The sequence below is a fragment of the Eriocheir sinensis genome, chromosome 8, assembly GCF_024679095.1.
Source record: "Eriocheir sinensis breed Jianghai 21 chromosome 8, ASM2467909v1, whole genome shotgun sequence".
NCBI lineage: Eukaryota > Metazoa > Arthropoda > Malacostraca > Decapoda > Varunidae > Eriocheir > Eriocheir sinensis.
Window position 1 is genome coordinate 10,368,788 of NC_066516.1, and position 16,803 is coordinate 10,385,590.

General features: G+C 45.8%; 1 protein-coding gene across 1 annotated transcript in view; it reads left to right on the plus strand.

Annotated features, from left to right (window-relative positions):
- Positions 1–16,803, plus strand: part of LOC126995497 (zwei Ig domain protein zig-8-like) — a 64,945-nt gene that overhangs the window by 46,542 nt on the left and 1,600 nt on the right. Inside the window, exons 3-8 of the mRNA XM_050855081.1 lie at positions 304–440; positions 3,098–3,219; positions 8,085–8,173; positions 8,563–8,661; positions 15,177–15,365; positions 16,621–16,803. The exon at positions 16,621–16,803 is cut by the window's right edge and continues 1,600 nt beyond it. Coding sequence (XP_050711038.1) covers positions 304–440; positions 3,098–3,219; positions 8,085–8,173; positions 8,563–8,661; positions 15,177–15,365; positions 16,621–16,803 — 819 coding nt within the window. The remainder of the gene's footprint in view (positions 1–303; positions 441–3,097; positions 3,220–8,084; positions 8,174–8,562; positions 8,662–15,176; positions 15,366–16,620) is intronic.

The window sequence follows — 16,803 nt, forward strand, 5'->3', positions numbered from 1 at the left end:
ACTTTACTCTTAACCGCTGGCTGTTGACTCTTGTTGTCACTAATTATGGTTCTTTTTCTGAGCCTCTCCTCACGTTTCTTCTCATGTTCACGAGCCACTTGTTACGCGGGATCCTTTTCGTGTGTAAAGACCCTTGTTTCTATACAGACAACCAACACTTCCTGGCCCCTCCCCCCTTCCTTCACCCCCCCCCCCACCCTCCATTCTCTCTCCACTCTTCTCTTTCTCTCTCACCCACCCACACACACACACACCAATCTCAAGCCCTAACGTCTTCCTACCTTCATTTCCCGCCCCCGCCAGGCTTCACGCTGGAGCAGGGCATCCCACACTTCAACACCAAGCCCTACTTCCTCCCGCCTCCCGCCCGCAACGTGACGGCGCTGGAGGGACAGTCGGCCTACCTCCACTGCCGTGTCGCTCAGCTGGGAGATAAGAAGGTGAGGAAGAGAGAGCCAGAAAGATACGGGAAGGTGTAAAGTGTGTTTAGGAGTTGTTGTATGGCAGAGAGCGTTGGGAGAGGATGTGATGCTAGTAAAGTGTGGAGAGGGAATGGTGGAGGGAGATATGGGAGGGTGTAAAGGGAATGTGGAGAAGGAGGAGTTGGTGTGTGACTGAGAGAATGCAGGTGAGGGATGTGGTATCAGAGAAGGGTGGAAGAGGAGATACAGGAGAGTGAGAAGGGAATGTGTTGGAGGAGGAGATGTTGTGTATCACAGAGAGAACACAGAGAAGGGATGTGGTGTCAGAAAAGGGTGGAAAGAGACATGGGAAGGTGAAGAGGGAATGTGGAAAAGGGAAAGACGGAAAGGTGAAATAATGTAAGGCAATGATATGTAGGTGTCTTACAATAATGAATAGAAGGGTAATAAAAGGATGGTAGAAAGGTAACTAAAAGGAAGGAAGAAGATAAAAGAGTGTGAAGAAGAAAAAATCATATGAAAATGGTCGTAGGGAATAAGGCGGTATAAGAAATAGATAAAAGGAAAGGAAAGGAAAGGTCACAGGTAAAAAGTTGGAACAGGACAAGATTTGGTAAGAAGAGAAATGTAATGGTAAAAAGAGAATGTGAGGCGGCAGGAAAAGAAAAGAAGAAAGAAGAGATTAGATAAAGGAAAAAGAAGAGGTAAGAGGAGACGACGAGAGAGAAGGAAACAGTGAAGGAGCGGCGGCCCGAGCGAAAACGTATAGAAAGAGAAAGAGTAAGAGAGAGAAAGCGAAAGCAAAAGAATAATAAAACGAAAAATAAAGAAGCATTACGAAAGAGACGTGACAAGAGAGGAAAAAGACTGATGCAACAAGAGACACGTAAATGGTTCAAAAGGGGAAAAGGAAAAGTGTGAGAGTTCTGAGGGACGAAATACTCAACCAATGATAGATATAAAATGTTGTGAACCTTATTACGCCATGCAGAAAAATATACTTATGAATGTGGTCGCGATGGCGGTGGTGATGATGAGAAAGAAACGGAGGTTGGTGTGGGTCGTGTTATAATGCGAGAGGAAATGTAGAAGTAGTAGTAGTAGTAGCAGTAGCAGTAGTAGTAGTAGTAGTAGTAGTAGTAGTAGTAGTCAGACAGAGGTTAATGGACAAGGTAATAAATAGTAACAGACCAATACTAGGATGTTGAATTTGTATTACAAGTGATACATCCACATTTTGAAGTGTAATAATAATGGTGGTGGTAGAAGTAATGGTAGTGAATGGTATTGCATTGGAACTGTAGTCGTGACGAAGTGATAATGAACTGATAGTGTAGTGGTAGCATAATGGTTGTGAAGTGGTGCAGGAGTGACGTGGTGGTAATGGTAGAGTATGGTAATGTAGTGGCGCTGTAATGGTAGTGTAGTGGTGATTGAAGTGGTAGAGCAGAGGTAGTATGACGGTCGTTTAGTGGTGGTGAAGGGCAGGGTGGTGGTAAGAGAGAAGCCGTAGTAGTGCAGTGGTAGTGTAATGGTCGTGTAATGGTGGTTAAGGAGAGGCATGGTGGTAAGAGAGGAGCCGTGGTAGTGCAGTGGTAGTGTACTGGTCGTGTAGTGGTGGTAAGGGGTGGAGTGGTGGTGAGAGAGATCCGTGGTAGTGCAGTGGCAGTGTAATGGTCGTAAGGGGCGGCGTGGTGGTAAGAAGGAACCGTGATAGTGCAGTGGTAGTGTACTGGTCGTATAGTTGTGGTAAGGGGCGGAGTGGTGGTGAGAGAGATCCGTGGTAGAGCAGTGGTAGTGTAGTGGTCGTGTAGTGGTGGTAAGGGGCGGCGTGGTGGTGAGAGAGATCCGTGGTAGCGCAGTGGTAGTGTAATGGTCGTGTAGTTATGGTAAGGGGCGGCGTGGTGGTGAGAGAGATCCGTGGTAGTGCAGTGGTAGTGTAGTGGTCGTAAGGGGCGGGGTGGTGGTGAGAAATATCCGTGGTAGCGCAGTGGTAGTGTAGTGGTCGTAAGGGGCGTAATAAGGTGAGAGAGGAACCGTGGTAGTGCAGTGGTAGTGTACTGGTCGTAAGGGGCGGGGTGGTGGTGAGAGAGGAACCGTGGTAGTGCAGTGGTCGTGTAGTGGTGGTAAGGGGCGGCGTGGTGGTGAGAGAAATCCGTGGAAGTGCAGTGGTAGTGTAGTGGTCGTAAGGGGCGGGGTGGTGGTGAGAGAGGAACCGTGGTAGTGCAGTGGTCGTATAACGGTCGTCGCGTGGTGGTAAGAGAGGAGCTGCAGCAAGAAAGGAGGGTCGCCTTTACGCCACGCCGCCCTGGATTCTCCATCGCGATTTTCTGGAGCACCAAAGCGGAAAATGGCACTCGGTTCTGCTCCCTAGTGTCCCCGGGGGTGTAGGTTGGCGGCCGTGGCGAGGGTGGGGACGAGGCGGATTCTCGGGTGTCACCATGCACGGGGTACGACGGGGACCCAACATGCACCCTTGAAATACTTAAGCTCTTGGGGTTTACGGTCTTAATAGCGGGTGGAACGACTGCAAAAGCTACCAGGGGAATCAGCCAGGCAGGGGCTTCCCATTGTGTTCTCATATACCTCTTTCACGCCATATTCATCTCCTTGACTTTCTGTGGACCGTCCAATCGACTTAAAACTTATTCTTTCTTCCGTCTCTTCCCGTGCAGGTGTCGTGGATCAGGCGACGGGACCTTCACGTGCTCACATCCGGCGTGCACACCTTCGCCTCTGATCAGCGGTTCCTAGCACTGCACGCCGATCGCTCCGAGAACTGGACGCTACAAATCAGGTAAGGCGGAGGAGAGCGAGGACTGGGCGGAGGAGGAGCTGATAAGAGAGCCTGGAAAAGGAGATGGGCCGGGCACGGGTTCGGGGGGTAGTGGGGCTCTTCAAAGGACGCAAGACGAGGAGGGATTTCAGAAAGGTGATATAAAAGAGGATGAATACTAAATTGAAAGTTGAAGCCAATGGAGAGAACCCAATTTCCCCTCGCCCAGTGGCTCGGTGCAGCGGTCACCTTCACGCCATCAGAAGCTGCACGGATTCATGGACATTTGATTTTAAACACACACACACACACACACACACACACACACACACACACACACACACACACACAAACACAAACACACACACAAACTCAACACAAATTCCCACTTCGTAATGTTTTGTTTCTATTCTCTTGCTCTAAATACTTCTTTTTTTAATAAGGGCAAGTACAAATTTATGGCCGCAGAACAAGAAATCGACAGTGATAAGATTTGAAAAAAAAATTGGATTGTATGTGCAACAATTCCACAAAGTATTCCGACGAATCCCAGACCAAAAATAATGGTACTCACCGCCAGATAAAAACACCAAGAATGTGTGTGTGTGTGTGTGTGTGTGTGTGTGTGTGTGTGTGTGTGTGTGTGTGTGTGTGTGTTTAAGGTGGGAGAAGACTAAAAGAGTATGTTCCTCTGTTTGTCTGTCTGTATATGTGTCGATCGGACGGTAGTGATAGTGACAGACGGACAGACAGACAGACTGCAACATAAAAGAACAAACAGGCAGAACGAAAAATCCTGAACGCAAAGACAGCATGAAGGACAGATGGAGACAATCATGCAGCCCGGGAATAAAAGAGGAGAATGCAAAATGACGTAGGGAAAAGGGAAAAGGAAAGACCAGGAGAGGTAACGGAAATTTATGCCAAGGAAATAAAGACATACTACAAAATTTCCCTTCCTCCAATTTGTAAAGAAAAAGAAAATCACATAACACGAATAAAACTCATGGAAAAAAAAACATATATATAAATTTATAATTGAAGAGACGTGCATCACACAGGAATGAAAACGAAGCAGAGAGGATGAGGAAGTGGGAGAGGGCCGGCGGAGGATGAGGAGCGAACGAGGAGGAGAAAGCTACGGAGACAAAGCACAACAAAGGAATGGAAGCAACAATAGACTTACGGAACATTACGAGCTTCTCACGGCGAGGAAGAAAAATGAGAGCGAACGAAAGACATGGCGGCGCTGGGGTCGAGATACAAATAAGCTAAACATAAAAATAGTAATAAATATAAGAATGTAAAACAACACTTGTAAGAGAAAAGAACCATCCTGTTATTTTTTCGGTCTTGCGACGATACCATCTCAGAGGAACTGGAGAGGATAACATTTCCTTTTCTCACTCCTCTATTTTTTTCACGGAAGCGGAATTACCTTTTTTTTACTTTTCTTTTTTCATCCTGTTTTTTTTTCCCCAGCACTTCTTATTCTCCTCGCCTTGCCCTCGGTCACACCCCATGAAGCAGGGCGCAGGACGCTTCCCAACATTAGGGGAGACACATGTGCCTCAGCCGACCGAGCATAAACCCGCCCCGACTCCTTAAGGGGGGAAGGCGGCGGAGTGGCGTATTTAGACATGGAGAAAACGGCGGAAAGGACGGGAAGCGACGAGGCGAAGCGTGGAAAGGGTAAAGCTGGGGCGAATAGGAGAGCAGGGTTGAAGAAAGGAAAAGGAAATATATATAGCGAGGAATAAGAAATGTTGAAGTGTTTAGTGTGGAGGGCGACGGAGCTTGCAGGGCGCGGAGGTAGGGTTGATCTAAACAAGAATAAACATTTGACCAAAGAGCAAAGGGTGAAGATCAAATAAAAACTAGGGAACAAAGTTATACAGGAACGGAAGGATTGGTCTAATGATAAAAATGTGATGACGGAGAAAGGAAGACAAATAGAAAAAAAGATATATGACGTGAACAGGGAAAGGAATGAAAGTGAGAACAGAAAAAGGGAGGACACAAAATGAGAAAAAAATGAAACCGTGAAAGAAGAGGACAGCTGGAGTATGGTGATAAAGAGAGAACAAATCGTGAAGGAAGATTCAGGAAAACGTGGTTGAGAAGAGAAAATACAGAGAACAGTAAGAGAGCTCGGGATGTGCAGGAGTAGCAGGGACGAGCACTAGACAGAGGTTAGGCTGAAAATTGCCTGTTTCCAGCACCCAGAAATGGCCTCTCTACCTCTGTTCTCCAGCAGATTGAGCTCTCGCCGTCGAGCATTTGACACTAATTCGATTTGAATGCCGCCTCCAAAATCCCATTAGAAGAGGGAAGTGCGAGGGAAAAATATGAATGAACAGGTCTGTCCTGATTTTCATACCAAGTTTAGGAAGAAATATTTATTTATAAGAAAGTCCTTATTCTTTTGTAAATTATTACCATATTTCTTTTAGTGAAGATAGAGGAACCTATTAACATAAGAAAATAAGAACATAAGAACGTAGGAGTCTGCAAGAGGCCGACAAGCCTGTACAAGGCAGCTCCTTTAAACCTAAGCTCCCGTAAATCTAACCCCACCTAATATCACTGTCCATGAATTTATCTAATCTATTTTTTAATGTCACGATTGTATTGGCACTCACCACATGACTGCTCAGCCTGTTCCACTCATCTACCAATTTTTGCCTATGTCCCTGTTGAATCTGAATTTATCCAGTTTAAACCCATTACCACGTGTCCAACCCTACGTGTCTTACCGACATAACCTTATTAATATCCCCCTTATTAAAGCCCTTCATCCATTTATAAACCTCGATCATGTCTCCACGCACCCATAACAGATGTATAAAATATGACTATGTATTGTATAATTACATTTGGGCTTTTAACAACATGTATAGGCTCCAAAAATGTTGAAAAAAAGAGATTATGTAAAAATCAGCAGAACAAACTTTCGGAATACAAATAAGGTCCAGAATACAACGAGTCTTATAGGCGTGGAAACAAACACAGGGAGGACGTGCGGGGAGGGCGGGGAGTGGAAAGAGACGGGACGACAAGCTTCGGAGTTTTTTTCAGATTTCCATTTGAAAGTCACAAAAAAATAAATAAGATGTTCAAACTTTTTCCCCCGAATACTTCCATCCTCGCCTTGCCGGAAGTTTACTCGTCCCATATTTCCTTCTTTAGAGGAGTTTTCTACTTCCAAGGAGTTCCGAAACACCCCTTCAGTGGATATCACACCCGTAAAGCTTTGAATTCCCGGCGTATCGGTAAATACCACGCGGCGAAACTATGTACAACTTTGGCGTCGTTGCAAGCCTCGAGGGCCTCCAACACACATGGGCTCGCCGCGTCACGGAAGGACACGATAGGGCAACAACCTTAATCCAAGAGGCGTCCACTGCCACTGAGAACCAGACGCCCCGCAAGGCTTCTGATTGCTCTGCCCGCATGACGTGAAGCACCGCCACTCCAGAAACAATTTCCCGCTGCACGCCACCTGAGTGTCTTCTCGGCGCCAGGTAACGCGATGGCGGCGGAAATCAGTTCTGATTCAATTACAGCTTATCAAGGTAGAGTAGATTAGACCGAGCACTTAATAAGGTTAGATCAGATTGAATCAAGCTGGGAAAACAAAAAAATCTAATTGTAAATATGCATCACTCGTGGACTCGGCGGACACCTCAACTGCACGGTTAGCTTCGTTGCTGGCCGGAAGGGTTTGAGTTAATGCTTTTTTTTACAAACTAAAAATCCAATACTGGAAGTACCGTGATAAAACTAACAACATAAGAAATAGCTGAATAAGAACGGCATCCAGCCTCTCCATCCGGAATGACTCGACAACACCACTTCTTGCACTTTGACCCACACACTCTTTGCCTTGCCTGTGCCACATCTGCCCCCCTACCGCCGTCTTGGGGACACTCGGGAATGTAATCCAGCGACCCGGTGCCTCCTGTGTCTGTTCTTGAGGCTATCTGGGGCTGCCAGTCTGCGTGTGGCCGCGTATTCTCAGGGGAGCTCTCTGACTGGGAGGGACAGAGGCAGGCAAGGTCCACTACACTTGCAACAACAGGGAGGTGGAACTAAAGGAGAGCGAAACACTGCTAAAACGAATAAAAAAAAAACAGATTTCGAAAAGAATTGAATAGGTAAGCCGGAACAAAAAGGAAGAAAAAGAAAATACTATGAAAAGGGAAGTAGAGCACAGAAATATGACGGAACAAAGCGCTGGTAAATTCAGTTCAAGATTATATAAATAGTTCGTTGGTAGAGAGACGCGAATTTGGAAGAATAAAAAATATTCAAATACATGAAAGTCAGCAACTTATGGTATAAATCAACAAATAATAACCTCACTTCATTGTATAAAAAGTCTCAGTTGTGAGGAAGCAAGAATGAATTTTCTGAGTCGAGATGTATAGTAACTATTTGGGATTTTGTTAGGTTAGGTTAAGTTTAGAGTACCTTCAAACACATGATAGCCAGCACCGTATGGTATGTATCAACAAATAATGACCTCAATCTGTATACATGAATTTTCTTTATCAAGACCTATAGTAACTGTTTGGGGTTTAGTTAGGTTAGGTTAGGTTAGGTTAAGTTTAGGGTATCTTCATACACATGATGATTGCCAGCACCTAATGGTATACTTTGACAATACTATAATATTGGTTTTACGTTCTGTTTCTCCTCCTCCTCCTTCTCCTCCTCCTCCTCCTCCTCCTCCTCCTCCTCCTCCTCCTCCTCCTCTTCCTCTTCCTCTTCCTCTCTTTCTCTTTCTCTTTCTCTTTCTTTTCCTCTTCCCCTTCCTCCTCCTCCTCCTCCTCCTACCTCGCCCTCCTTCTAATATTCACGATGGTTCCTCCCACCCCCGCCAGGTTCAGCCAGGTGCGCGACACGGGCGACTACCAGTGCCAGGTGAACACTGACCCGAGGATATCCATGCTGTTTACCCTCAACGTTCTAGGTGAGTGTGATTGATTGATAGACAGATAGAAAGATAGAGTGTGTGTGTGTGTGTGTGTGTGTGTGTGTGTGTGTGTGTGTGTGTGTGTGTGTGTGTGTGTGTGTGTGTGTGTGTGTGTGTGTGTGTGTGTGTGTGTGTGTGTGTGTGTGTGTGTGTGTGTGTTTCAGTTATGTGCTTGTGTTAATATTGTGTTCCGTGTACTCGTATCTTATGAAACACAACCTCTAATACCCTCCCGCCTTCATCCCTTCTTCACTACCTTACCGTTGTTATTCCTTTCCACGCCGCTTTCATCCCTTCTTCACTATCTTACCGTTGCTCTTCCTCTCCCTACCGCCTACGTCCCTTCCTCACTATCTTACCTTTTCTATGCCTTTCCCCGCCCCCAGAGGCCGCCACCCTGATGGAAGGCTCGGACCAGCGCTACGTGAGGGCGGGCAGCACCATCCAGCTCACCTGCAGCACGTCCATCGCCTCCCAGCCCCCAGGTAAAAATAGTTCCCCTCCCCCCTCCCGCACACCCTCACAAACGCCTATTTTTTGCCTTCTCCCTCTATTCAACAGCCAAAATTCATTCATACTATTCCTCAGCTACTTATTCATTCACCGGCTTAATCATTCATTTATTAATTCATTCATTTATTCCTAATTTCCCTTATTGCCTGTCGGAGTCGTCGTGTGGAATCATTAGTCCGCCTCACATCAAGCCTCTCAAGGTTAGCGAGATGAGAATAACGGCCGTCTGCAGCTCACTTTCATCAACATCAATCACTATGTTAAACCCATGCATTATTAAAGGGTATTTGTGATGAGAAAATAATCGGTCACCAGGAAACATGATAGATAAATAAGCGAGAAAGAAAAGAATTATTATGTGTTACTGTTTAGGAGAGGAAAGGTGTGTTATCGTCTTTGCTGTTATGACTTATATTTCCTTGCATTGAAACTTGTTGGTGAGCAGTAGCACCACCAAGCAACCGAGACGATAACCAGTGGGAGAAAACTTTAGCACTAGACAAGCAGAAAATTAAGAACCGCTTCAACAAAGGAAAGTTGTTGACGAGTAGCACCACCACCAATCAAAGTGACGCAAATGAGAGAGAAAGCTTAATTACTAGTCGTGCACGAAAAGTAGGGACCGCGCCAACCAAGGAAAAGACGTGACGATGATACAGGTGGACAATATGTTTACCTTCACAATTGTCGTCCCTAAACTTACGTCTTTCGTTTGCCGTTTCTACACAAGGTTACATAATATCTCTCTATCCCCACAAACAGTTGCTGTTGCCATAGTCACGAGAAGTCCCCCCCCCCCTCTATGTCCCCTACTGACTCTCCCATTTCTCCCTTGATACCCCTTCCTGGAAACTCTTGTGACTGGTTATCAATGCAACATCTTAATCCGATTATTTTACCTGATTCATTTTATACCTTAAAGCTGGATCCATTAACCTGTATATTATCTTATTCATCATCCAGAATTTATTTATCTGCCTCTATCTAAATAAATATCCTTCTTCACATTGACTCTCTCTCTCTCTCTCTCTCTCTCTCTCTCTCTCTCTCTCTCTCTCTCTCTGTGTGTGTGTGTGTGTGTGTGTGTGTGTGTGTGTGTGTGTGTGTGTGTGTGTGTGTGTGTGTGGTGTGTGTAATTCACCTCACCTCTTGGTCTGCTGCGGGTCTCGCTCGAGACAGCCAGCCGTTCCCCTACGGAAGAGCACAGAGCTCGTAGTACCGATCTTTGGGTAGGACTGACTATGACTGTGTGTGTGTGTGTGTGTGTGTGTGTGTGTGTGTGTGTGTGTGTGTGTGTGTGTGTTTAGGGGTGTGGGCGAGTGTGTTTCAGACTAGCTTTTAAAGGGAATCTTTCAGCATCTGTTATTAACTTTTGGCCTGAGGAAATGAATTACGAAACGCTGTTTGAAAAGGTCGCATAGGTCATTTATAAATACTAGGCGGCACACAACACTGAAATCATTGGCAAGCTAAACAAAATATAAATGAAACGGTCATCCAGATTGATATCTTAAAACATAAATGCTTCCATTGTAATGGAAGCATCTCCCTGATCCTCGTTCTTTTATAAGCAGATGCTGTGGCTTGCAAATATTTTTCCAACAAATATAAATATGCAGAAGGCAGCTTGGCAGATAAGATGAAAAGGACCAAAAAATTGTCAAAACATACAGAGCCCCAAAAGAAAGAGACACGTGTCTAAAAGAACATGGCTTGTTGGAGTCTGCGAGGCATACGCTCCCAAATAAGACTCTTCGCGGGCTTACTCACGGCTGTCTTCACAGCGCGGATCCGCGAGCTGCACGGCGCTCGCTTTCATAAGACCCGGACGAGGCGGCGGCTAGGAAATGCTTCATTGCCTGGGATCCCCCGCGCGGCGCTGATCAGGGAAGGCGGTCTGCAGGGAACGAGGCTAAGATGCGCGCGAGGACGGAGTGCAGAGGCTTTAATAAAAAATATATTTTTCACTGCGGGCGTGGGGATGATGTGGGTGTGGCAAGGGGGTGTTGTATGTGGGTTTGATGGGCAGACCCCCTCTGACATAATGTGCGTCCCACTTACGTACTGAAAATTAGCAGTGTATGGCCTCATCTGTCCGTGCCTCTCTCCCACGCCCCTAAAGAAAGTGATGAGGTTAAATTAACTTTATGTAGAACTTCTACAGCAATGAATTAAAGTAACAGTATGGCCACAGAGTATTAGTGAGCCACACGACGCAAGACTCACTTATGCGGCCGGCACAGCGGGTGGGACTAATTTATCTCTTAGTAACATTGGATTCGACAAAATAATTGCACAGTTAATCTGGTTAATTAACAACGTAACGACCCGCCTCATTTAAATAAAGCCACCAGGCTGGAGTCAACTTCTGGGCCCCGCGTTAGCTCGTCTAATTAACAGCTGCTGATTTACTGGCCTGATCAGCCGGCCGGGTACTGATGGCACGTGCAGCAACATAATTCATTTTAGGATACTTACATTTTATCCGTACTGCTCTCTTTTAGATAATTGTCATATGTAAGTAGTGACTTTCATCCTCTGTCCGGATCGTTCAGCCTTTGCTCTTCAGGGAAAGACAGCGAACAAAAAACTCCTCTGCTGTGTGTCCCTGAGCTATCCTTTTCTTGCTCCACGATGTGGTAAAGGGATAACGGAACCCTTGGACAAATCCCACCCTTTCTCAGACAAAGAACAACCGGAACAAGTCAGAACAGATATATAATGGAATCTCACCATCGCAAAGGGTAAGAGCAAAGCTTACGTGGAAAGTTTGACGTTATAGCAGCTCTAGAATTTTTGGAATATTATTTTGTCGATAACCTTCACTGACGAAGATAAAAAAAAAAACTTATATGATACGTTTTAGTTAGGAAGAACAGCATTGAAAACACAATTGTTGACCGTGCAACATGCAAGAAAACAAACACAAACAACCTCTCCTTGAGTCGTGGAAGGAGCCTGACAGCTATAACAACTGCCAGCCGGAGCAGCGAGAAACAAAAAAACGACGGTGGCTTCGGCCAGTCGTCCTAACAAACGGTTTGCTCAACTCGACCTATTATGCCGACAAACATTTATGTGGTTCAAGAGAAAACTGAAACCCACAAATCATTTTACGTATTCTGTAAAAAATAAATGGTTTCACTTGAACAATTTTATAAAAAGAATAATTGTTGACCTCCAAACGCTTCACTCAGGCAATGAAAGATATTTTTTAGTGTAATTATTTTTTTTTTATTCTGCGGCTGCGGGAGTTAATCATTGGAAAAAAAAAAGATAAAACTGGAATCATTGCTTTGGAATTAATGTGAATTTGAGCATTTATTTTATCTTAATCATTTGCTGCAAAATCATGAAGCCTACGTCCGTTCAAATATTCAAACGCTTATGTTTTTAATGATTATAAACTTCATGTGTTAAGAGGAGGAAAAATCAATTAAATAATGCTGTTTTCTTCAACGTTTTTGTCATGCTATTCTACCGAGCTTCTATTTCCATCACTTCCTCTTCCTTTAAATGATTTATTCTAGTGTTTCAAAACATAATTCTTCATTACATCGCTTTCCTCCATCTCCTGAGCCGTTTTGTAAGTCTGATCAGTGTTCTCTCTCTCTCTCTCTCTCTCTCTCTCTCTCTCTCTCTCTCTCTCTCTCTCTCTCTCTCTCTCTCTCTCTCTCTCTCTCTCTCTCTCTCTCTCTCTCTCTCTCTCTCTCTCTCTCTCTCTCTCTCTCTCTCTCTCTCTCTCTCTCTCTCTCTCTCCAGTTTCTGCAATTTCTAAAGTTAAGTGTCTCTCCCATTCTTCGGTGTTTTCTGCCTTCCCTTCTCCAATCGTTTCATCTTTCTTTCAGCTCTACACACTTCCCTCTTACTTCATCCCTCTAATCCTTAAATACCATCAACATTCAAACCTTTTACATCTTTGCTAATTTTCCCTGCTCACCTGCTCCGCTATTTTGCCTACTACTTCTTTCTGCTACTTTCAATATGTCCGCCAAAACCCACCGCCCCCCATATTCTATATCTTTCAGTATCTTTCTATATCTTTCTCCTCTCTATCTTTCTCTATTTTTCTGTATATATCTATATCTTTTTTTTTTTAACATCCTCGCCTATAGCGCCGGTAGGCCGTCTTCAGGGGCCAGATGGTCGGCCCAAGCCCGTCGTGGCGCAGGCAATTTTTTATAGTGGCACCAGTTATGCTTGGCTTATGCTGCCCCCCGGACTCATTCTTGATTCACAGGACGATTTCTTCTAGAGTCCGGGTTGATGGGAGGTCTTCTGGACAGCATGTGGGTAGTCTTAGGCCAGCCGTAGGCCACTCGGCGGTGACTGAAAAATCCCAGGTGGTAGTGTGGGGATTCGAACCGATGTTGTCCATGGCGTGGTGAATGTGAGCCCAGCACGCTAACCATTCAGCCACCACCTAACCACACACCACCTCCTCACACTAGTTTGCATGCTCCTCTCTCACTCTGCTATTTTCATTATGTCCACCCCACTCCACCCACCACCTCCCTACTTCAAACACTCCACTCCTCGACCTCTGAATAGCCGCCTCAGCTCGCCTCTTTGTTTTCGCCTCCCTCTTCACCTGCAATGTCCGGCCCGGCTCCTCGTCGCCTAAAGCGTCACCTCCGAGGCTCGTCTGTCAACCTCTAAAGTTTGAACATAAATATCCCACGTCGTCCATCTTCATCCCTCTTCTCTCTCTCTCTCTCTCTCTCTCTCTCTCTCTCTCTCTCTCTCTCTCTCTCTCTCTCTCTCTCTCTCTCTCTCTCTCTCTCTCTCTCTCTCTCTCTCTCTCTCTCTCTCTCTCTCTCTCTCTCTCTCTCTCTCTCTCTCTCTCTCTCTCTCTCTCTCTCTCTCAGTCTATTTGTACTATCTCTGTGGCACATTTCGAGTTCATGACATTCTTTACACTTATCTGTTTGCGGGTGTATCCTCCTCCTCCTCCTCCTCCTCCTCCTCCTCCTCCTCCTCCTCCTCCTCCTCCTCCTCCTCCTCCTCCTCCTCCTCCTCCTCCTCCTCCTCCTCCTCCTCCTCCTCCTCCTTCTTCTTCTTCTCTGCTCCTCCTTCGTCTTTGTTGTCTATAATATATCTTGTCTTCTTAGTGTTTATCTTAATCGAGTTCTCTTCATCGATCTCTTCCCCAAATATAACCTTCTGCCCACCATCTGTCTTGCTATCGCGAAGCAATAAAGACTCGAGTGGAACGCAATACCTTCTTTTTGATGATCTCATTGGAAGATTGTACAACATAAAAATGAGCGATGGCCATTTAGTATTGTGAAGTGATGAGGTCTTAAAACTACCATGAGGTTATTTTTCTCTCGGTGTTGAGCCGCTCTGGTGCTTAATATTCTTGCCAGCAGGACCTAAGGAGCATGTCACTCGCTTATAGCTCTGAGACACTGCGCATCGTTGCAAAAACAGCTCTCTTCAAATACTAGTTACATGACTGGGTGATACTGGCTGACTCTGACCTGCTTTTCAGCCCTGGTGATTAGGTACGGGGAAATTGATAACAGAACTAGCAGGACAATATTTATGGTTAGTTTTACAAAGAACCAACTCCGTAGTGTAGTTGCTAGCATGCTTAGCTGCAAATTATCGGGACTGGTGGCGCCCAGCTCAACCAGCTGTTCATCCTCTCCCTCTATGACTAGCAGATAAATGGGAACTTGGGGAGGGTAAAGTGTGGTAAACCGGATGTCACACTTGCCCTGTGTTCCCAGGTAATGGATGGGCTCTTACTCATTTCATTCTTACACCCTTTTCATTGGGTGACTACAGAACAGCATTAGTTCGCATTTCTTCCTTTTATGAAGTAAAGAGGAGTTAAAGTGAAACTGATCACGTATTCTTCAGTTTCCTCTTCGTAAGAGCAGCTGGTTTTTTTGTCCTTGGCCTGTCTCTTTTGTCATAAAATAACGGAGCTGTTTACATAGTTGCGGTTATTCTTCTTTATAGATCTTTCACCGAAGATATGTTTTGTTCACGTGTACGATTTAAAGGCAGAGACATCGACATGTTCGCCTACAAGACCAGGATGCAGCAGGAAGGTCGCCTCCGGGTGGCCTGTTGGGAGGCCGCGACCCTTTGATATGTCACTCATCATCTTCCTCTTGCCAGACTCACCTCTATCCCGTTTGCTGCTCCTCTCGCTTCACGCAGACCTTCCCTCACCTCTCCAAACCCTAGCCTCGCCAGCCACCCATCCCTGCTGCCTTCTCTTTATCTTATCAGTGCCTGCAAGCGTGTCATCCCTTCCCATCCCCTTTGAACCTCTCCCCAGGTCACCCACGCAGCTAATGAAACCATGTGTATATCCTTCACCTTACACCTTATTCTGCCTTTCTAACCTCCTCTGCCTTTCCTTCACATAATAACACACCAAAGCTGATTCTTAGTCCATTATCACACCTATAACAAATAAACCACAACTCATCTTCTACATTCACCGCCCCTTTTTCTTACTCCCCATCAGGACTCCTCTACTGGTATCGCGACACGGAGATCCTAAAGCACGGAGGGCGCGTCAACATCAGCACGAGCCTCGAGGATGAGACCGTCAGCAGGCTCCTCGTGCACGGCGCCTCTGTCAACGACTCCGGCAACTACACGTGCTGGCCCACCAAGTTTCTGCCGGCCTCCGTCATGGTGCACGTGATACCGGGTAAGGCGGAGGAGCAGGCGGGGAAACAAAGGACAAGAAGGAGGGGAAGAAAAGGTAGGAGGGTAAGCAGGAGGAGCAGGCGGGGAAACAAAGGACAAGAAGGAGGGGGAGAAAAGGTAGGAGGGTAAGCAGGAGGAGCAGGCGAGAAAACAGAGAACGGGAAGGAGAGGAAGGAAAAGTAGGAGGGTAAGCCGGATGAGCGGGCGAGGAGATAGAGAATGGGAGAGAGGAGGAGAAAAGGAAGGTGTGACTACAGGAAGGAAAACTGGGGGTATATGTGTATTGTTGCTGTAAGGTAGAGTGGAGAACAGCTGGTTAGGGAGACTTAGAAAAAGTAAGGGAAGGAAGGAGAGACGGAAGGGGTTAAAGGAAGGAGAAAAGGACAAGAAGGCGATGGAAAGTGAAAGAGCAGAGCAGGAAGGGATGAAAAGAAAAAAGGAAACTTGGTAAAAGCTTAACAGTAAGAAATATTAAAGCAGAGAGAAAGTAGAAAGATAGACAAATAGAGAGAGAAAGGCAGACAGATAAATAGAAAATTACAGACGAAGAGACGGACAGACAGGCGGCCAGATAGACGGGTAGAGATAGAAATATACAGAAACAGACCAAAACAGACAAAACACAGAAAGACAGGGAAACAAATTAAGTCAGAGATGAAAGAGAGAGAGAAGGGAAAAAAATGAAAGAAAAGATAAGAGGCCAGACAGACACAGAACATGACAAAGGGACTCGCACACAAAGACGTACAAAAAAGAGAGCTGGCAGAAAACAAGGGAATTAGGTCCTGTTCTCTCTCCTTCTCTGCGTCTTTTTCACCATACCCTCATCGCCACCCTCGCCATTTCTTCAGACCATCTTCTTACACACCACGCATTACCTATACACTCCCTACCATCCCTCTCTCATAACCCTATACAGACTGTAACGCTTATTTTGTATTAATCAAAGGCATAACAAGAGGAGTGAGTGGATTAGTAGAAAAGGTACAGTAGAGGAAAAAGGAAAGACAAAAGGAACGTAGCTTGTTAATTACTCTGATGTACGAGGTGTTTATAGGGTTATCTTGCTGCAATACCTACAAGAAGTGGAAGTGGATTAGTAGAGAAGGTACAGTGGGGAGAAAGGAAAGACAGTAGGAGTGTAAAGGTGTATAAGGTAGATTTGTTAATTGTTATAACGTACGAATTGTTTCTCGGGGTATCCTGCTTTACCGCCCGCCCTCAACACGGCTTTCCCTCTCTATATCTCACAACAGAGGAGAACGCAGCTGCCAAGTCCCATAGTACAGCCAGCAACGGCGCCGGCAGCTCAACCACCTCCACGGGCACCACGGCAAGAGCTTCCTCCATAGCAACCCGCGGCCTCCTGCTCCCCTTCCTGCTGTCGCTCCTATTCACCCTCCCAAAGCTCACCACTAGAACCGAGACAGCCACCACAC